The 22,666-nt window shown below is 42.1% G+C and overlaps 1 protein-coding gene across 1 annotated transcript in view; it reads right to left on the reverse strand.

Annotated features, from left to right (window-relative positions):
• The window catches only part of RPS6KC1 (ribosomal protein S6 kinase C1), a 297,897-nt gene that overhangs the window by 200,273 nt on the left and 74,958 nt on the right, over positions 1-22,666 (reverse strand). Inside the window, exons 6-7 of the mRNA XM_082251364.1 lie at positions 12,188-12,247; positions 6,754-7,116 (exon numbers count right to left, since the gene is read on the reverse strand). Coding sequence (XP_082107490.1) covers positions 6,754-7,116; positions 12,188-12,247 — 423 coding nt within the window. The remainder of the gene's footprint in view (positions 1-6,753; positions 7,117-12,187; positions 12,248-22,666) is intronic.

Genomic DNA, 22,666 nt, shown 5'->3' on the forward strand with positions numbered 1-22,666 from the left:
GTTGGCATAATGACCGAATATGCAGTACAGATCGCTTCAATGCTTTGGGTAGTATGGCGTCACAGCGTGCACTTCACACCTCATTCCCAGTTGTGCTGTATGCAACTTACGCCTCACAGTCAATCCAGCTACCGTGCATGCGCCGCCTCAACGGTCACAGTGCGCACGCGTCTGGGATAACCCGATGCGCGCGTCATCTTACGAAGCTATGGAGCAACGAATTGAGCAGTAGTACAAAGATGGTTACTAGAACGCAACCCAAGCCTTGCTTTAAATGTGATCACATCTAATGAGTAACAAATCAAGTAGCAACTCAAAGATGGGTAATGCAGCGCAACCCAAGCTTCGCTTTGATCATGATCACGTCCAGCAAGTGTAAACGTGCAATATAGTATCCTAAGTTATCTAATTACATTATAAGTTGAAAAAAATACCACAATTTACTATAAAGATACAAAATAAAAAATTAAAACATTAAATAGTAAAAATAATATAGTTTTACTGCGCTACTTTGTCATCCATAAAATAAAAGAGTTTGCGGCATACATATATGTTCTGTAGACACCTAAAAAATAAAAATAGTGGTATAAGAAAAGCAACATAATGTAAGCCCTTCTGAATATTATACAGTAAACCCTCTGTATTATGAAGTATTAATATACTAATATCTATTAATATTAATACACAAGCAACATGGACCAATGTTTTATTGATAAATGAGTTAATGTCCCACTCCATATTCATACCATGGGGGGAGAGTAGGACCTTAACTCATAAATCCAATATGTCTCCAATTGGTAAACACCTCTGGCTATTTGAACCACCTCTCCATGGGGGACATATTTGTCGATAATCAATAACTGGTGTCAATAGTTTTTTTTTTTATTTATTTTTTTAGAATTACATTTTTTTCCAATTTATTTCACGCTTTTTTTTTTTTTGTCAGTAGGGCAGTGGACGGCGTCAGAGTTTTTTTTTTTTACAACTTTATTTTGGAGCACCAAACTGGAGGTTTGCCAGAAAGGCAAAGCCGGGTATGCCACTGATAATGTACCAGGAAGGAGGAAGAGGCCGGACAAGGCATGATACCTGACAAAGGAACGCACATGCCCCATAGCGGAAAGGCACCTGCTCCGAAAGCGTAGAATTGCATTCTGGTCTTCAGTGACACCGGTCCGCCACGGATCCCTGAGGAGACACAGGCCGACCTCTTCCTCGTTTCTCCTGCACAATCAGTAGGATACCCGGTGTTCCTTCTCTGGCAAACCTCCAGCTTGATGCCCCTGACCCTCACCTTAACCATTTGCCGACCGCCGCAAGTACATATACTGCGGCGGTCAGCCTCTCACAGGCAAAGTGACGTATGGGTACGTCACTAGACTCCCGCTCGGTCACAGACCCCCCCCCCCCCCCCGCGCGCGTTCGTCCATTACACAGGGAGAAAGGCAGGCGGCTAATGTAAACATGCCGCCTGTCATTCTCCCCTGTGTAAGAATAGTGATCATACGGTTCTACTATGTAGGACCGTTGATCACTGCTCTTACACCTCAAGCCACAGATAATCACAGTTAGAAGCACGCCCCTAGGGACACACTTAACCCCTCCCTCTCAAAAAAGTTAACCCCTTCACTGCCAGTGTCATTTTACAGTAACAGTGCATATGTATAGCACTGATTACTGTAGTAATGTCACTGGTAACCCCAAAAGTGTCAAAAATGTCAGTCAAGGGTCCGATCTGTCCGCCACAATGTCGCAGTCCCGCAAAAAAAAAAATCGCAGATCGCCGCCATTACGAAAAACAATAAAAATGACAAAAATCTTTCCCTTAGTAAACACAATAACTTTTGCGCAAACCAATCAAAATACGCTTTTTGCAATTTTTTTTACCAAACATATGTAGCATAAAACAAATTGGCCTAAAATGTTAAAAAAAATTAGATTTTTACATTTTTTTGGGGGGGAATTTCATATAAAAAAATGTGAAAAATATTGTTATTTTTGCAAAATTGTCGCTCTTTTTTTGGTTATAGCGCATGATCAAAAAAAATCGCACAGGTGATCAGATACCACCAAAAGAAAGCTCTGTTTGTGGGAAAAAAAGGACGTCAAATTCGTTTAGGTACAGCGTCGCACGACCGTGCAATTGTCCGTTAAAGTCACGCAGTGCCGAATCGCAAAATAGGCCCTTGTCAGGAAGGGGGTAAAATCTTCCGGGGCTTAAGTGGTTAATGATGAGCCTGCTTTTAACCACATTAATGTGAGTGGCCCTATTTTGGGTTTATTAAATATACTGGTCCTACTGCACTTAGAGGAACTTCTTCCTTTGTTCTTATTTCCGAATCCGCTTCTAACTTCAGTTTGTTCAATTAAGCTTTGACAAAAAAAAAAAAAAAAAAATGGAAGCCGATTGGTTTCTAGGCAGAGCTGCATCAGATTTTGCACTTTCCAGTTTTAGTAAATCAACCCCAAAGCTTTGAAATGAAAAGCCTTTCAGGCCTTAGCAGCAAGGACTTCAAGCTTCACAGGTATGGCCCATTTACTATTTTGAGAACTACTATGCTACACAAGAAAGATCTTCTTCCCCCATAAGTAGTGGATTTCATTTTATAGGTAGTCAACATTACAGGAAATCTGATACTGTTCTCTAAATTGCACTGTCCAGGCTTCTTTTTAGAGTTACCTATCTCTACCATGTGATTTTTTTATTTAAAAAAATAAAAAAATTGTGAAAGAAAAAGAGGAGATAAAAGACATTCTTGTGCCCAAGCCTTTAAGGATACATTAGGTGTGAGAAGCTTTTGCTTTTTAGATCACCATCTGCAAAGCCTTTGCTTATTTACAACAAAACGATGCTTAAAAATGCTCTCTGCAATTGGAATCTATGTTTATGTTGAAATGTTTGTACACCACTTATAAAAATGCAGCGCCGTTCGCGAGAAAAAAAAAAACCCTTAATATAAACTCTTCGAGATTCCCTGCTTTTACGGGGGAGATCAGCAGCTGCGTCTAATCCAGATTCGCATGAATGAAAATATTTAAGCAAAAAAGCCTCCCTCTCCGTTTATTTTCCATTTGACTTTCCTGTAATTATTTTGTAAACTGTTCGCATAACAATACATAAAAACATCTGCAAAAACAGGTAATTAACATGTCAAGCCTAACTAATGCATTTTTATGGTGTCCATGCCTCGTCAACTGTAATTATAACTCTTTTTAAGCAAATGATGGCGTGGCGGCCGTGCTGTGCAAGTGCTTATTTTGGACGCCTTGTTGCTGGTGGGGAAAACAGAACATAAAACTCAAAAAGCTACTTAATTACCTGTAAAGCCAAACTTAACACACATTTCCAGGCAGACGAGAAATTACTCCTTAGCTTCGAAAAACACCAATAACATGCCTCGGTGCTCATCTCCGGGGAACGATGTACAGCCAGAGAACGCTAATTAATTGTGCAGCCCTTCACACAATGCAGCCTATAGAAATGTTTGGGTAGTCTCGAGTACGCAAATAACAGTCTTTAACGCTCAATATAAACAGTCCTTTTCAATAAGGCAAAATGGGCTGCATAGTTATACATGAAAAGGAAGAGCACCGTACCGTATGGCTTTGTCCGCAGAAACCATGCGAGACAATGGTGACATAGTGGTTGGCACTCATATCCTGTTGTATCAGGGTTCCATATTCATGGTCCAACTCGCCATGTCCTACCAGAGCTCTATCTGCATGAAACACCTGTGTTCTCCAGGTGTCTATGTGTTTTTATTTTTTTCTAGATTCTCCAGTTTCCTCCAAAAAGGTTAAAGAGCTTCATCCTAAAATGGTCCAAAATGTCTCAGGGTGCTTGTGTGACAATGTATAGTAGATCCCTTATGCCCAACCTTTGGCCCTTAGGCTCAAGCAACATCAGTGAGAACACTGTAAAGGTGCTTTATTGACCTCTAGCAGTCTCTTGTTCAATGTCCCCAATCTTTGGTTGTCTCCTGCAGTATATCTTCAATCACATCAGGTGCACATCCACACTCTCTGGCCATTTCTTGTAGCCTGTTCCCAGTCTCTGACAGTCTTCAATAGATGGGATCTCCAAACGTCTTGAGGTTTAAACTTTTCTAAAAGTAAACCGGAGTTTGGTCTGTGGTATAGTCAACAGCAAGGGTCTCCAAAGTCCAAACTTTCTAAACAAAGGGCCAGTTTACGGTCCTTCAGACTTTAGGGGGGGTTGAACTGTGGCCATTAGGAGTAAAAATGTCCCAGCATCAGTGGGAGTAAAAATTCCCACATCATTGATGTCAGTGTAAGGAAGTGTGCCCCATCACTGGTGTCATTGAGAGGAATTGTGCCCCACCATTGGTGTCATTGGGAAGAATTATTGGTATCATTGGGAGGAACTATGCGCCATCGCTGATGTCATTGGTAGGAATTGTGTTCCATCACTGGTGTCATTGGGAGGAATTGTGTCCCATCACTGGTGTCATTGAGAGGAATTGTGCCCCACCATTGGTGTCATTGGGAAGAATTATTGGTATCATTGGGAGGAACTATGCGACATCGCTGATGTCATTGGTAGGAATTGTGTTCCATCACTGGTGTCATTGGGAGGAATTGTGTCCCATCACTGGTGTCAATGAGAGGAATTGTGCCCCACCATTGGTGTCATTGAGATGAATTATTGGTATCATTGGGAGGAACTATGTCCCATCACTGGTGTCATTGGGAGGCATTGTATCCTTTATTGGTGTCAGCGAACAAAATATTCCCCCGAGGGCCATATAAAAGCAAGCAGAGGGCCACAGTTTGGACACCACTAGTCTACTGTGATTGAGGAAAGGCACCATTTAGTGTAGGCTGATGGAAGTTCAATTAATGCTGTGCAAACTATATAAATACTGGATGATGATAATAATGAGGAGAAGGAAATCTTGATTCTACTAGGCATCATTTATCGGTGGTTGTTGGAACTGCAGTCAATAAAACTTCACATAAAATACCCAAATACCTGGTTGTCTAGGAGCTAATTTATCATCGCCATAGTGAGCAAGATTTGCCCAACCCTACCCTACGGCATATGCTAGCCAGCAGCACTTAACAGCAGTTAATGATGCATAATCACACAACTCTACATTGTAAGATATGAATTGATATTGCATGCTACAGTATTCAATCACCTTCTGTCTCTAAGCTCTTTCCTTAAAGCTTAGATAGCTGCTTGGCACCCCTACTCATGAAGAAGGGATATTTCCCTAACTAGAGCCAATTGAAGTAGAATACCGGGGTAATACTAACCAAGCTTAAAACTGCTCCCACCCCTTCTAACCCCTATACTAACTACCCTGTAAAGGAAAGATGCATATACTTACCTATTCTCAGGGCATTCCAGTCCTGTCACGTGATCAGCTCTTCTCTCAGCTAGCAGGAGTTTCAGGGGAGAGATGAGAGTGGCGCTAACGGATGGCTCATAGTAAGAAGACTATGGATCATGCTCGGCTCCCCTGTAGCCGACGCAGGAAGATTATGTGGCAGGAACAAACCGGCCTGAGAGCAGGTAAGTATGCACATCTTACTTTTACAGGGTATTTGGTATAGGTGTTAGTAAGGGGGTGGGAGTTTTAAGCTTAGACAGTATTACCCCGGAATTCTACTTTAAGGTTCTGGTCGTGAACGTCTTCCGCAGCTTCACAGAATAGAATTCCAAAGCTGGATAACCTGGGACACAGCTGGTCAGATCCAAGCAAGCTTAGATTTAAGGCCTCATGAGCAGTGCATCTGATAAAAAAAAAAAGCCTAAACTCTCAAAAGGTGAGCTTACCAGCCCTTAAACTCCCCTCTAAAGTATCCTATGTGTCCATGCACACAAGGATGTTATTTATTAGCAGGGGAGTTTATGGGCTGCCCTAAAATCGCTTTCAAGAGCAGTTCTTCTGACCACAAGAGACTCTGAATGGTGAAAAAGGCTCATTAACGTGCTTTTATCAGCGTTCAGCGTTTTTTACAATGCAGAGCTGAATGTAAGCTGGTGTGATTTTACAAAAAACGTCCAACACCGCTGACGCTGTTAACAGCGCGTTTTTAAGCAGCAGTTTCCTTCGAGCAATCCGACGCCTAGAAAGACTTTTTTCCTGTGTGCATGGAGCCTAATGCCTCATACATATGATCAGATAATCGTATAAAAAAAATAAAAAAAAATCGCTTTCAAATTGATCGCATGATAATCTGATCGTTAGTACACAGCTTTTGACAGCCGATCACGACATTTCGTCCAACAAAATCCTAAGGGACATACACGAAAACTTGTGTTGTACGATAGCCTAGCGAACGACAATCATCCAATCAGTACAGTATGCGTCCGCTAAAAATCGATAGACAAAGACCAGGCATGATCAGAAACACTAAAATAAACCCTAAAAAAAAGCCTGGCTGCCATTGTTTTTGTTTTGCACTATCCGATACGTGGCTACGCAACCAAGAAGCTTTTCCAGAACCGTGCGAAAAAAATAAATCATAGGTTTAGTAGGTATTGTTGAATTTGATACTAGTATAATGCAACAAAATGCGAACGATAAGTCGTCTGATTATCTGATCGTGTGTTCGAAGCATAAGGCTACACAGAACAATAACATCTGTATCCCTGGTGTGTAATTAATCTTTTATCTCATTTCAGTAGAGAACATATATGCTACAATGTTGCATTTTATAACAGTCTAAAAATATCACGGTATAACCTCAAATTTCCTTTTGTTGACTAAAAAAAGTAATTACCTTGTACACCTTCTAAGAGGAGGTCCACCCCTTTTCTGTAAAAGCCGAATGCCGACTCATAGTCCTGCTCCACCTCCTTCTTCATGGCCAACGTGATCAGCTCACCGGCTCTCGTCAGGTAATCTGATCTGCCCAGCTTCTGCTTTAGTTTGGTGGTGAACAAACTGCGGCTCTCTTTTTCCACTTCAGCTTTAACCCCTTCATAACTGGAGGCAGAGAAGCTTTGTGCTAGGGATGCCGGGGAGGGCGGCACGTTAAATGGTTTACTGGGTGAAATCTGATTAGAGGCCATTCCATCATCCGTACCAGAGAGAGAGTCTACATCCACGGTCAGCGAGATCAGGTCACTGTCACTTGAAAGGCCTGAAGACGAGAATGGTAAAAAAAGTAAAAACAAAATTTTCAGTTCATGCATTTACTGGGAATAAAGAGTTTGTCTAGGCAAAAAAAAACCACATATTTAGTGTATATCTGCAATACTTGTACATTTATTTAGTATTAATATTTATTTAGTATTAATATATCTTTGCAATATGTGTACATGTACCTCCTCATTACTAGGCAATTTTTCAGTGATGTATTTCGTTGACTGACAAATGCTCATGCAACACTGAACCCAAATAATTTTTTTTGAGACAGAGCTTTCTTTGTTTTGTTGATATTTCAATTTTTTTAATGGTTTAAAAAAAAAAAAAAAAAAAAAAAACGAACAACATATTGAGATTGCTTCAACTTTTTAACTACCAAAAAAAAAAATTCAATCCAAATACAGTTATAGATAGGCAGTGGCACTTTATCCAAAAATGTTTTCATGAAAATAATCAAGGAACACCAAACAACCATTTATCAACCAAACCGTACAGAGTCGTGATACGTAATAAAAGTGTGACATGAGGAAGTCAATAATAGTAGAATACAAAATAGAGGTGTCATAGTTAAAAGGTTGAAATCATGGCAGACTCCTAAGAATGGTAAATAGATAATAGATATCGAAACAACAAATATGCAATATCATCCCAGTTAACTTGACATTAGGAGGCATAGACAAAGCAAAAGAAAATGCTGGGGAACAAGGAAAGTGAAGGGGACATAAGGGGAAAGGGCATCAAGATTCTCGTCAGTGGCACTTTAAATAGAGAAAAAAAAATCCCACAATCATTGGTTAGTGACACTTTAACATGTCGTTGTCCCCCACCAACACTTTTAAAAAAGTGGCCCTTTAAACTTCCACTCCTCCCTCCCTTCCCCACCTTCAATCTGTTGCAACCCTTGTTAAAGCGGTCCTTCAATTTGGAAAAAATGGCCTTCCTCCCCATAACACCCCCCCCCCTAATTTTCTATGGGCTGAATGTTTGTAAACACTACTACTGTCAACACTTGATGGCAGTGATCATAAGGTACAGAGCCACTATGAATGACTCTGTGCAATTTCCCTGTGATTTGAGTAATCTAATAACAGCTCAATCACAGGCATTTATTGGGTGCAATGGCTGCCCATGTGTTATAGACAGCACTCTTCCCTGTTTTCTACAATACGCCAGTAGTCATATGTTATAGTGCTGCGAGTAAGGAAAAATCCCTGTTATACCCAGAAGTCCAGGGAGCTACTAACTTTCTTTTCAACACTGAGCCACTGCTGAAAGCGGAGTTCCGGGCACAAAAACAATATTTTTTTTTTGTGCCCGTCCGCTAGTTCAGCCTAACCTGAAAAGGAATTGGATAGTTAGATTTTTTTTTTTTAAAAACTCACCTTGTAATTGACGATCGTAAATACTCACCTATGACAGCTTCCTCCTCCAGCGCCGAGGCTCTCCCCGTCACTTCCTGCCTCGCAATGATTCCTGGGAGCTAAACGTCATAGCTCCCAGGAATCAATGCGCCGCACCGGCCCCGCTCGTCATTTCTGGGCGACGCCGCATTCCCCTGCTAAACAGCTTCTGGGCATGCCCAGAAGCTGTTTAGGAATGCGGCGCCGCACCGGAAGTGACGAGAGGGGCCGGTGCAGTGCATTCTGGGACACGAAGACGCGGAAGAAGACAGAGAAGAGGACCGCGCCGGCTTCAGCTGCCCACAACCGAGATGGAAACGGTGTGGAAGAAAATTTCTAAGTAAGTATTTCTTCTAAAAGGTAAGTGCGAACCGGGACAGATCAGAGGCTAGCCATTGTGGAATGTGCTAGCCCTGACTGTCCCGGGGGTATGTTAAAAAAAAAAAACGTTTCTCTGCCCGGAATTCCGCTTGAACCTAAAGTGTCACTGCTCTTGCTGGATGACTTTCTGAGCCAAGACAATCAAAGCTGGAAATGTAAATATTTTAATTGAAGAAAGTGATATAGTTTTTGAAACCAAGGAGAGGGGGAGAGTTTTCAATATCAGTCAATTTCAGTGACTGCTCTGGGCTTCAACAAAATGGTGGCCTCCAGTAAGAAGAAACAGGAGTAATGCTGGGGAGTCTGAGCATTGTGTGTATAAGGCAGCAGTGTGATCCAGGGGGAGGGGCAGAGAGCCGAAGCATTGTGTGTATAAGGCAGCAGTGGGATCTAGGGGGAGGGGCAGAGAGCTGGAGCATTGTGTGTATAAGGCCGCAGTGTGATCCAGGGGGAGGGGCAGAGAGCCGAAGCATCATGTGTATAAGGCAGCAGTGTGATCCAGGGAGAGGGGCAGAGAGCCAGAGCATTGTGTGTATAAGGCAGCAGTGTGATCCAGGGGGAGGAGAAGAGAGCCACAGCATTGTGTGTATAAGGCAGCAGTGTGATACAGGGGGAGGGGAAGAGAGCCAGAGCATTGTGTGTATAAGGCAGCAGTGTGATCCAGGGGGAGGGGCAAAGAGCCAGAGCAATGTGTGTATAAGGCATCAGTGTGATCCAGGGGAAGGGGCAGAGAGCCAGAGCATTGTGTGTATAAGGCAGCAGTGTGATCCAGGGGGAGGGGCAGAGAGCCAGAGCATTGTGTGTATAAGGCAGCAGTGTGATTCAGGGGGGAGGGGAAGAGAGCCAGAGCATTGTGTGCATAAGGCATGTAAAATTAATGTTAGTGGATTCAAAATTGTGAGTTTAGTGGTCCATGACGTCTGAAAGGTTGGCATTATAAAGAGGAGATTGTTCTGCAGTCCTAACACACTTCCTGTCCTAAGGTAACAACGCTGCCCCCTCACAGTACGAGTAAGCATTGATACCTTAGAACACGAAGTGTGCTACTGGCAAGATGAAGCTATAAAAAAAAGGAAAAAAAAATTGAAAATAAATAAATCTTATGCAGAAACCACATCCAGGGACTGATAAGCTGCAATATATAACTTTTTTGAGTTTAGATAGCCTATAAAATCGAACGACTTTGACGCTACTTGAAGCAATGCCTGTGTAATCTTGAGGTCTACGGACCTCAAGTTGCATTAAAGTTGGACCAAAGTAGTGCAAGGATTACTTTAAAGTTGTACAGATATTAATGGTACTCATTGGAAATCATGGGGTATGACTTGTCATGCGATTCTGCAGTCCCAAGTCGCAGGACAAGTCACACAAGTGTGAAAGGGGCCTTAGCCAGTGTTTTGATCTGTTTAAGTGGAAGTAAACTTGTATTTTAATCAAATGGCTTATCGGCACAGTATTTATAACAGAAGAGACTCTATTGGTCTCTTTTGCCATAAATGCATCATTCTGCCTGTCAGCTGTCATGTTCACTAAGCCACGCACACGCAGCTCAGCACACATTTACGGCCCCCCTCTGTGCCGCGGTGATGTGACTCCCGTGCATATGGGCGGGAGTGGCGTTATCGCAGCTGGGCCTATCTAGTGGCCATAGGCATGGGACTCGCAAGGGAGATCGGGCAAAGATGGAAGGACCGGGAGCCCACCGAATCGGTTCCCAGCGTTGTGCTGGAGGACACCATATGACAGGTAAGTCTGCCATAATGTACTAATATGCTGTTTATACTAGAACATTATGACATAACCCACCGGGGGGGGCCCTAAAAAAAAAAAAAAAAAAAAAAAATCATAGCGGACTTTACTTTCGCTTTAAGTATTTACAATAAAAACACTAAATAAACCTTTTTTTTTTTTTTTTTAATATTGACAGGTATGGCTACATTCTTTAAAAAATGCATTATGTGAACAAATAAATTCATTTTTCTTTAAATACATTGGCTCAATGTCCCTTACTTCCTGTTTATAAGACCGGGTCCTGCTGTGGGCGCTCCTGTGACATCCCTGCTGTTATCCTTCCTTTATGAGCGGCAAAGTAATTATGCCACCACTGGCTTTAGTGGGAGGATCTGAGATCTCAGACTCCCAATCTTTCCCACCCACTAACACAGCAAAATTTGATTGATAGGCCAGGAAACTCCTGGTCTGGCTCCGCCCATCATGACATAACAGCATGATTGACAGGCTAAAAGACTCCTGGTCCGTCTCTGCCCATTCACACCTGACAAAAAAACTAGCAAGCTGTGTAAATGAGCATCACAAATCCACCCACATCCAGTATTAAATAAAATACCCACTGCATCATAGGAATTGCAGTTTCATTGGCGTGCATATGCGGTATGCCCTAATCACCTTGTGCAGCGCAGATTCCCTCTGTTGCCCTCGACCCCCCACCCCACCATGCTGCTGTCTTCCCTGCCCCGCTGGCTGCTGCTATGGGCACACAAGGGGACATTTCAGGATGGAGAGCAGGTGGAAGGGGCCAGTAAATAAGCAATTTACTGGCCCTTTCCTTTTCTGAATGAACACAGTGAGTGATTGGTACAGGTTACTCACTGTGTTCGTTCATAACTTAAGCATAGTAAACACAGATTGTGAATAAACAGGAAGCCAAGCAGCACAGAGCACTTCCTATTTATTCACTGTCCAGTGCAGCTGAGGCTGCAAAGAAAGAGACTTGGGAATCTCTTTTATCAGTCCCTTGCTCTGTCTCAAAAGTGAGACATCAGGGGTCTGTTTAGACCACTGATATTTTTACCAAAGCCCCTCAACAGAGCTCCAAAACTGTAAAAAATAAATAAATAATGATAATATTGTGAAAATACTAAAAATAATATTGTAAATAAATTAATTTAAAAAAAATTGCAAAAAAATAAAATAACATAATAAAAATTAAAAACGAATGAAACCATCCACTGCCCAACTGACCCAAATAATGACGTCCCAGCCTTTACTAGGGTACTTTTCTCAAAAACTAGAATGTTTAACTAAAAATACAACACAATAGTAATATACCTAGGGACAGGAAGTAATGGGTCAAATCAAAGAAGTACAGTCAACCAGCTCAATGCTCAGGGAGCCCTAAGAACCGAGCGATTGGCAGTGTTTGATCACTCAGTTCTCAGTCTTAGAGCCGGCGTTTTTAACAATAAGGATAACTTATAAACCACATCATCCAGCATAGTAAAAGATACATTGTAAAACATAAGCTTTTTTTGTGCGCTGGCTCACCTCCACATTCAGACTGGCTGTTGACTGTCAGGTCATCTAGTCCACAAGAGTCTTTCCTCACTATGGAAAAAAAGAAACAGATCCTCATTAAATGACAATGCCAGATATTTATTGTGCGTCATTTGATTTTGGTGCATGTTCTTTAGCAACAATAATTTGTCCTATTGTACATACATTCATAGAAAAATTCCAGGCATAGTATATTTTTACATAGTTACATTGGTTCAGCTTGGACCAATGCCTATACTATAACTGGCTGATGCCCCTGGAAGCTAGAAATAACTAAAGTAGACACCGCTACTTCAGTAATCTCTATTTGCTTCTGGGTCACCTACTAAACGATCTGCCTGATGCAGAGTGAACTTAGGAGGTTGGCCACTCTGCATGGGTGCAATTCAGAGAATGTTTTTCATTTTCTGAATGAATTCTAAGCATTCTCTGATTGGACAAGGTGGAGCAGCTAAATGAGGTCATCACTAGGACTTGTTCCTTCTCTTGGCAATGCAAGTAGATAATGGCTGGTTGGAGGGGCTAGCAGGGTGCCGTACATAGCTGAAAACATTGCAGCACCCTGCCTCAGTACTCTGCCCAAGTGCCCTCACCCATAATGTAAGCAGTGGGCTGGCTCTTGGGAGGAGTTGCACATATATCATGGATGACGTCATTCCGGAGGAGTGGGTGCCCCTAGGCAGACTATAACTGAATGCAGACCACCCTAGGTAGCACTGAAATGTGATGCTGGGCCTCTGTAATTGAAAGGACTGGAATCTATTGAATGCCAGGGACAGTCAGGCTGGGGAAGAAAGATATTTCTAAGCTCCGTGATGTAGTGAAACACACTCACAAAATGTATGAACCGGTGCATAAAGAAGTGAGCACACAAGAAGTACACAGGGTGTACACATGGCCCTCCTCTGAAGAGAATGGACCCTAGCCCTGATTCCCAAGGGCACAAGTCTTCAGACAGGGACTGGAGTACTCAATGGTCCACCAGACAGACCCCTTTCTTCAGGAGGCCTAACGAAGCAAGGCCAACCCAAGAACTAGGTGGGGCTTCCCGAAGAAAGACTCATTGGGAGGGGGAGAACCTGATCAAAAGGCCATGTGCCCTTCCCCATAAGACTTGAGGGTGAGAACAGTGAGTATAGTACTGTGCAAAAAGTGTAATGACAAACAAGTGCTTTGAGTGCCAAACTGCGAGGCTACGGTGGGTCTTTCGGCCAAATAAAAAAATTCTTCCGGTCCTAGCCAAAAGGCCCAGCTGGGGAAAAAGCGTGCTTGTTAGAATGATTCTCACAGACCACATTTATGCTAATAATTGTGTATGCGTTCATACCAGCATATTACAATCTCTATGTGTTTTTTGACGCTTAAAGTATAACTAAAGGCAAAACATTTAATTTTTAGTTTTGAATAGTGGAGAGTGACACTTGTCACTTTTTATTACCGTCTGTTCCTTCATTAGGGAGATTCAACCTCTCTATTTCTCCAGTTTACCATTATCATTGAAAGTGGAATTAAAAGAAAATTCCAAATTTTGGTTTGTCCCCAGAAAAGTATTAGAGGAAAAATGTCCAGTGGGGACACTAGTTCTGGTAACCTGGGGGTCCCCAATGGATTCTCTAATTTGCAAGGATTTCCCCTCACCTTCTGCTTGGCTATGGGACAGGAAGTGAAGGGAAATCTCCACAATGGGACACAGATGGTGAACAAAAATCTGACAGGAGTTAAAACCCTCCCTTACTCTATCCAAAATGAAAAAAAAAGTTTAACCTCTTGCCGACTGCCCCACGTACATTTCCTGCAGGGCAGAGGCTTCTGTGCACAGAATCACATACAGGTACGTCTGGGTCTGGGGCACACACTCGTGCCACTGGCGATCCGCTCCCTCTTTGATTGGACACAGCGGGAGCCAATCAGCGGGTCTGGCAGACGCAATGTCCACTAGGTCTTGATGGTCATTCGAGGCACAGGCAGAACGTCGATCTGCCTATGTCAACAAGGCAGACCGCCATTCTGTGACAAGGGAAGGCAGTGATTTGTATTTCTGCTAAGCAGAAACATAGATCTCTGCCTTCCCACACTACGAGCACCCCTCCCCCCTAGTTACCAAGCACTCCCTCAGAAAATTGTAAACCCTTTGATTGCCCCCTGATGTTAACCCCTTCCCTGCCAGTGTCATTAGTACAGTGACAATGCATATTTTTTAGCACTGATAACTGTATTACTGTCACTGGTTGCAAAAAAGTGTTAAAAGTGTCAGTTAGTGTCCGATTTATCTACCACAATATCACAGTCCCACTATAAGTCACTGATAACCGCCATTATTAGTAAAACATAAATTAAGAAAAATTCCATAAATATATTCCATCATTTGTAGACGCTATAACTTTATAATAATAATAATTTATAGTTATAGTTTAAGTTATAATTTTTTTTTTATTGGATGTGTTTAGCAGAAAGTAAAAAAAAAAATTATATATATATATATATATATATATATATATATATATATATATATATATATATATATATTTATTTTTTTTTTTTAATTGTCTGTCTTTTTTTTGTTTAAAGTGCAAAAAATAAAAACTGCAGAGGTGATTAAATACCACGAAAAGAAAGCTCTATTTGTGGAATAAAAAATACATAGATTTCATTTGGGTACAGCATCGCACATCCGAGCAATTGTCAGTTAAAGTAACAAAGCTGTATCACAAAAAATGGCCTGGTCATGAAGGGGGGTAAACCTTTCTGAGCTGAAGCAGTTAAAGGCCACTAGACCTTCTAATGTAATTTGGTCAGACCTGTTCTTTTTCTCTATGTGTAAGCACATTCCCTCTTTAATTATCTTTGTAGGTCTTGGGGTCCTATCTGATGTTATATAGTTGTCTAATTTTCTACAGTACACTAGATTTTTCAGATTATGGTTCTTACCCAACTGCTATGTTTAGCATGACTGGATTATTGAGAAAATTTAGGGGTGATCTGTACTAGGGATCGACCGATTATCTGCAAAGTCAATATATCAAGAGCCGATATGCACTTTTCCCGATATATCGGAATCGGTCCCTGAGGTTACCAATATTGCCGATATTTCAGGAAAATGCTTGTACTGCAGCTAGAGGCATCACCCCGGTACCAGCGTCCAAAGCCGACGGTCGGCTGTCTTGTAATGATAACCGATGCGGCTTAGAAGCCACGCGGCTGTCTATACAAGGAGCGGGAGGGGACGTTCCCCCCCCCCTCCCCCCCTCACCGCCTTCGGCAGCACGCCCGGGTCTCCCGTCCCACCGGGAGACCCAGGCTACCAGCCTGCACGCCCACCAAAGACCCGATCAAAGTCGCATTCGGCTCTGATCGGGTCTCCATGCAAAAACCCCCGGATGTGATTTCATGAGTGACATCACTTCCGGGTGCTGTCTGGCGCCAGATTAAAAAAAATGACAGCATTCATACCAGCCAAACTTGATGTTTTGAATACTTTTACGTGCATAGGAGGGGTTTGGGGTCTTTTAGACCCCCCAAATCCCTCCACAAAAGTACCTGTCAAAAAAAAAAAAAAAAAAAAATTTTTTTTAAATGTACAAAAATATCAGCCAATACCGATATGCATTGGCCAAAATATCGGTATCGGCAACGAAAAAAAACAATATCAGTCGATCACTAATTTGTACCCACACCCCCATTCTCCTCTTTTCTTGTTTATCCTCCATCCGAATGTATTGCAAAGCACTGTTGATTAATTTTTCCCACTTTCTTTTTGAAAACATAATAAAAAAGGATTGAAAAGTGAAAAAAGGAGTGCAATGGTGCGACCTTAGTGCCCCCACTGAGAATTACAGCACCCCTGGACTGGCACTCTAGGGGCACGTACACTGTGGGCTTTCCTGAGCCCTGCCCTGGCCAGACCAGCACAGCACCATCTCTACCAGGAGGCATTGGATGATGCTGGATAACATTTAGCCAGGAATAAAGTGGGCTCTAAAGTGAAAACCACATCTCCTGCACTCGAATGGTATATGATTGGGGAATGGGATGTATACGAATGTTCACGTGGACTAAGGTAGGTATGGCTTGTGGTCTTGCTGCCCCCTCAGGACGAAGGGTATCTGAAACACACTAAAAGACAACAGGAGAAGGGCGCACCGACCTAGTGCATTACTACTTAAAAGGATTTACTAAAAGTTTAAAAGGTATGTATTATACTCACAAACGCAGCACCTTCTGGCTCTGAGGAAGAGGGTTTGCCCTCGAAACACGTCAGCCTAGCCCTAGTAGACTCATGCGGATCATTGCATGCTATCCAGCACCGTGCAGTGCCATTGCTACCTTGGGGGTCATGTGTTGATCATGTCTATACATGTGTGAACTTATATCTGTTTTGTGAGTATAATACATACCTTTTAAACTTTTAATAAATCCTTTTAAGCGGTAATGCACTAGGTCGGTTGGCCCTTCTCCTGTTGTCATAAAGTGGGCTCTGTTGGACTTTCTGTGAGAAGCTTACAGTGTGCACACACAGCATTTGTAGTAGAGAAGTGGAGCGTGTACAATGGTGCAAGATTAAGGTAAGGCTAAAATTCCGCTTGAAACCTCAGGCAAAATGTATCCTATCACAGCCATGGATACTGCATTATCACTGTGATAGCAGCAGCTATAAAACAATCATTCCAAAATTGTCACGCGTCTCTTTACAATTCGCCAAATTATTGTCACAGACAAACCTGCGCCAAAGTCAAATGATCCATCCTAAACACCCATTCACAGAAAACAATGCAGACCCACTTCACAGGAACAAATAACACTTACACAGGGATCCAGTTTATATATTATTGCTGCCTGCAGTTTAAAATGGATGAGAAATATTTAAAAGGTGCTAAGCAGCTGCAATGTCAATGGGATACATCTTACTCCAGGACAATAAAAGTGCACAGAGGGCTAAAGATCTGATGTAAGGTGTCACATCTTAGCATTCTGCCTGGAACTGCTTGTCAAGCAACGTGGACGGTAAGTGGTGAGAAATGAATATGCATCAGATGTAACCTCTGTCGGATTGTCTCGCAGGCATCTTACATGATTATAGAAAAGCCTTTCGTGCAGGAAGTGCGGCACAGCTCTCCTTCAGATGTGCTCATGAATACGCACATCTGGCGCCTGCTCCTGGCAGCGCCAGCTCCCTGTTCTGCGTCCAACGCACAGACAGGAGAAACTAACAATTATGGCTGTGTTACAGGTGAGTAAGCAAAGGCACGGGGAGGAATGGAGACACATCCAGACTGGAAAATGGGACAACTTAACTGATGCACAACCCCTCCTGTATAAAAAATACAACCCAGGCAATGGATTTCTGGAATTCTACTTTAAGGATAAGTCCACCCTAACATTAAAATCCCCGCATCTATAGATCTCCACGATCTGACACTAACCTATCTAGCCCTGTAAAGAAGAAATCAGTATATAGTAAACCCCCCTCCATTGCGGGGGTTACGTTCCAGACCCAGCCGCGAAAAGTGAAATTCCGCGAAATAGAAAAACCCTATTAAAATGCATTGTAGGCATGATTTTTTACTGTCGCTTAACGTGTAGAAGCATTTTAAGGTCTTTAAACACACTTTTAAAACAATAGAAACTCATTTAAACACATAAAAGATACTTAGAGACAGAGCAAGAGCTATGAAAAACACAAAAATCTTTCATTTTTAATGATTTATATAGTAAAATAACATTACAAAAAAAAACGTGAATTACCGGGACCGCAAAAACTGAACCGCGATGTAGCGGGGGATTACTGTACATACCTTTTTTGAAGCCGATCCGACCCGATCCCACACTGAGCTGTCAGCCGCGGTTTCACTGTGGAGGCAGGTGCAGAAGACGCACTTACCTAGGTAGATGCTGCATCTGTCCCCCATCACCTCCTTAGCCTGAGAACGGAACGATCAAAGACCGTTGAACGCTCCGTTCTCAGTCATCACTGGGTCCCAGTGTGCAATCTAATGCAAGCGGGCAGGTAAGAGGCATTTACTGCAGAAAAGTAAAAAAAAACAAAGATTCCTGCGAGCAACCTATCTGCCTAAGATTTTTAAAATGCGGCAGACACTTCACTTCTCATAAAAGTGTAAAGAGCCAATAAATATAAAATAAGTGTTGCGCAAAATAAAAATCTATCCAAATGTGTAAAAATTTAAATATTGTGGCAAAATATATAAATGTGTGTAGCCCTCAAGCCAAGGATCCTGATTCTGTATTCTTAAATTTCTTTATCATATATAAAATCCAATTGCTTTATTGTTCTTTGTTGCATGGACTTATATATTTAATATTTTATCATATTTATATTATTTTACATATTGTATGGATTGATATACAGTATCCTTGAGCACTAGGATTTATTGTGATACACACGTGTGTTTTAGCACTTTGCACTCTTTTATAGCACAATTTTATATTAATTTTTTATATTCATTTTAGGAATCGCACTCAGCACAATCATTTTAGAACAATTATTTATTATTTTTTATCTCTCAGCAATTGGATTTTATATATGATAAAGTAATTTAAGAATACAGAATCAGGATCCTTGGCTTGAGGGCTACACATATTTATATATTTTGCCACAATATTTAAATTTTTACACATTTGGATAGATTTTTATTTTGCACAACACTTATTTTATATTTACTGCAGAAAAGTCACCCAGAGTGTTTTCTTCAATAAAAGCCTTCCTGCTGGCAATATTTTTTTCACTAAAATTCCACTTTAAATGATTAAAGGATAAGTCCACAGTATTACGAAAATCCCTGCATCTAAAGATCTCCACCATCTAACACTAACCTATCTAGCCCTGTAAAGAAGAAATCCCAATACATACCTTTGTTGAAGCCGATCCGACCCGATCCCACACTGAGCTGTCAGCTGCGGCTTTGCTGTGGAGGCGGTTGCAGAGGACGCAGCTGACAACGGAAGCCCCATAGTAAGTCTATGGGTGACGTCACTTCCCAATCATTTCACAGCCGTTGTCAGCCGTGTCCTCTGCAGAGCTTCCGCTGCTGGAGACAGGATCGGATCGCTATAACTATAGACTATAACTTTTGCGCAAATTAATTAAAATACGCTTTTTGGGATTTTTTTTTACCAAATACAAATTGGCCTAAACTAATAAAAAAATGTGATTTTTAAATTTTTTTTATTGGGAATGTTTTATAGCAGAAAGTAAAAAATATTGGGTGTTTTTTCAAAATTGTCGCTCTTTTTTTTGTTTATAGCGCAAAATATAAAAACCGCAGAGGTGATCAAATACCACCAAAAGAAAGCTCTATTTGTGGGGGAAAAAAAGGACATCGTAAGGAAATCGCCTGTGATTCGCACCGCACTGCTCTGCAAATCACATGCAATGTCTGTGCATTGCGAATTCAGCCATACAGATTGTATGGCTGAATTTGCATCGCATTAAGGACCAAAATCGCACAGGACCCTTTTTTGGGTCCGCACCAGAATCGGATCGCATGGGTGTTCAAACCTATGCGATTCGATTCCTGTCCGAACTGACTGTTCGCACTGCGATATGCAAACTGATCTGGGGGTGTCATTAACTTTGTATTGACACCCCCAGCGACTCACATATGGCAGTATGAACTGCCTGCGAGTTGAGTGTGATGCGTGGATTTGCAGGGTTCCCGCAACGCATATGTGTGAATCGGCACTTATGCTTGTCACGTTGAGAATATCATCTATCTGACTGGCTGCATGGAACATAGAGGACATTTAAAGGAGCAGTACCCCTGTTATTCTAGGAAGTAGCTATCGGCATACCAAAGGAGACCGCAAAGTTGTAAGTGGCCCCATACAGAGGGATTTGACGCCTGGGAGTCTGCGGATATAAATCTATTTACCCCCTATAAATGGAGACGAGAGCTCTGAAAACTCTGAAGGATCACGTGATGTTCTTTTCTAGTATTTAATTTGCATGGTGTGGGATATACTAACGGAAGCACTCACATACTTTATGTGAAGAGATTTATTGAAGATTTTGGTGTATATCTCAGTTGTTATGAACTTACTAATTAAGGACCACACATGACTTATATCATATTTGTCACAGATTGATTTGTGGGTTCAGAGGAACCTAATTTATCATTTGAGCACCTTAGTTTATTAGTTTAATTGTAAGCAGCACTACACCCCATCATCTATATCAGGGTTTCTCAACCTTTTTTTCATCAAGGCACCCTTTAAAATATGGACAATCTGGAGGCACCCTTTACAATTATGGACAATCTCCAGGCACCCTTGACAATTATGGACAGTCTCCAGGCACCCTTTAAAATTTTAAACAGTCTTGAGCAGGGCTGGCCCAAGTCATTGTGCTGCCTGGATCCAAGAATGAAATGCTGCCCCCCACCCCCCCAAAAAAACATACCGCATTTTTCGGCGTATAAGACGACTGGGCGTATAAGACGACCCCCCTAATTTTCAAGTTAAGACATAGGTTTTTGGCTATACTCGCTGTATAAGACTCCCCCCCCCCTTCCGAAGCAAGGCAACACCATTGAAAAACATCAGATTTCTCATAGATCTCCAAGGTACCCTAAGTACTGTAATACATGTAATCTCTCATAATATCTCCAAGGTACCCCAAGTATAAGTATTACCAGTAGATGTAATCTCTCAAGACGCTGGGAATCCTGTACCGGTGTACCGTATGTACCGGTGTACCGTATGTACCGTAGCTTTGGCTTCATACATATACATATACATACATATACCACAGCCAATTACAGTGAGCGATGTATTCTATTATTGAATGCAAAGCCTGCTCGGATTGGCAGTGTCAGAGAGGCGGGCTGATGTTACTCCGCCAATCCGAGCAGGCTTTGCATTCAATAATAGAATACATCACTCACTGTGATTGGCTCAGTGCGGTATACTGTATGTAGCTGAAGCTACGGTACATACGGTATACCGGTACAGGATTCCCACACAGACAGCGCCTTGAGAGATTACATCTACTGGTAATACTTATACTTAGGTTACCTTGGAGATATTATACTCGGTGTATGAGACGACCATTATGTTCAATTCCAAGAGGCAGGTTAGGGCGGTATAAGGGTGGGCTAGGGCAGTATATGGACAGGCTAGGGTAGTATACGGAGAGGCTAGGGTGGTATATAGACAGGATAGGGTAGTATATAGGCAGGCTAGGGTAGTATATAGATAGCCTGTCTATATACTACCATAACCTAAGGCAGTATAGGGGCGGGCTAGGGTAGAATAGGGGTAGGCTAGTGAAGTATAGGGGCAGGTCCGGGGGGAGGGGAGTTGTCATCACACAAAGTTGCTGTAAAAAAAATCTTGGGCGTCAGTTTGCTGGGTAAACAGAAGAGAAGGAGAGGCGGCCACGGTTCAATTTGCTGCCTGGGTCTAATGGACCTAGCGGGACCCATGGTAGGGCAGGCCCTGGTCTTGAGGCACCCCATCCTAAAATGTAAACACTATTCTATTCGTTTTACATAATGCAGCAACATCTACACATGTAGGAGACCAATGTTAGAGGTGCAAACTGGTACTGACTAGTATTCCAATGTTTCTCTTCTTCCTCAGTTTTTCTCCATCACTCAGCTAATGTGACCCCAAAGCTGATGGAGAGAGGCAGTGGACAGTCAAACAAGGATGTACAGGCGACTGACATCCTCCTTACCAACTGATGACGGAGGAGGTTGGCAGCTAGAAGGTACTAATGGTGCACAATAAAAACCTGTGGCTTTGTGTAACTCAAAAGCAGGCTTCATCCACACGCCACCTTGTATACAATTTTTAGGCATTTTGAAGAAACCTCAAGGCACCCTGGTTGAAAAAGACTGATCTATATTATTTCATGTCACTGCACTGCTGTGTAATCATATGAATGAGGGTTCACTTTTTATACTTCATATAAAGTTCAGTCAAAAAAAAAAAGGAGGGGGGGGGGGGCGATGAAAGAAAACGCACATCACATCGCCCCCTGCCGCACAGCTCTGTAGCTCAAAATGCTGACGCCAGAAACACTAAATCGCTGCAGTTTAGTGTGCTGTCAGGAGAATTTTAGGATGTGGGCTAATGTGAATGGGCCCCGAGTATCGCATTCTGAATTCTTATTGCAAAGTTTACCTAAAATGATGATATGTCTGGAATTTTAGCTTGCTTTCTCTTCTGTATTTTCAAGAAGGGTTTCAATGAACAAATTTCCTATATGTCAAAAACTAAAAGGATCTGTAAACGGTTAATGCACTCTGATTAGGAGGAGGAGACGTGCGTCTGTGTACATGTTTTTCTGCATCTTCCACGTGCACAACAACACCAAACAGCAACCCCGCCATCCTTCATAAAAATGCCATTTACTTGCCCTGCAAAATTAGCAGTTGATTAATTCAGATTCTGTAGATTATTGTGGGTCACCATTGACAGCTGTATTATGTGCAATCATTGTTGCTGAGTGCC

Source organism: Pelophylax lessonae (genome assembly GCF_965119305.1).
Source record: "Pelophylax lessonae genome assembly, chromosome: 3".
Classification (NCBI taxonomy): Eukaryota; Metazoa; Chordata; class Amphibia; order Anura; family Ranidae; genus Pelophylax; species Pelophylax lessonae.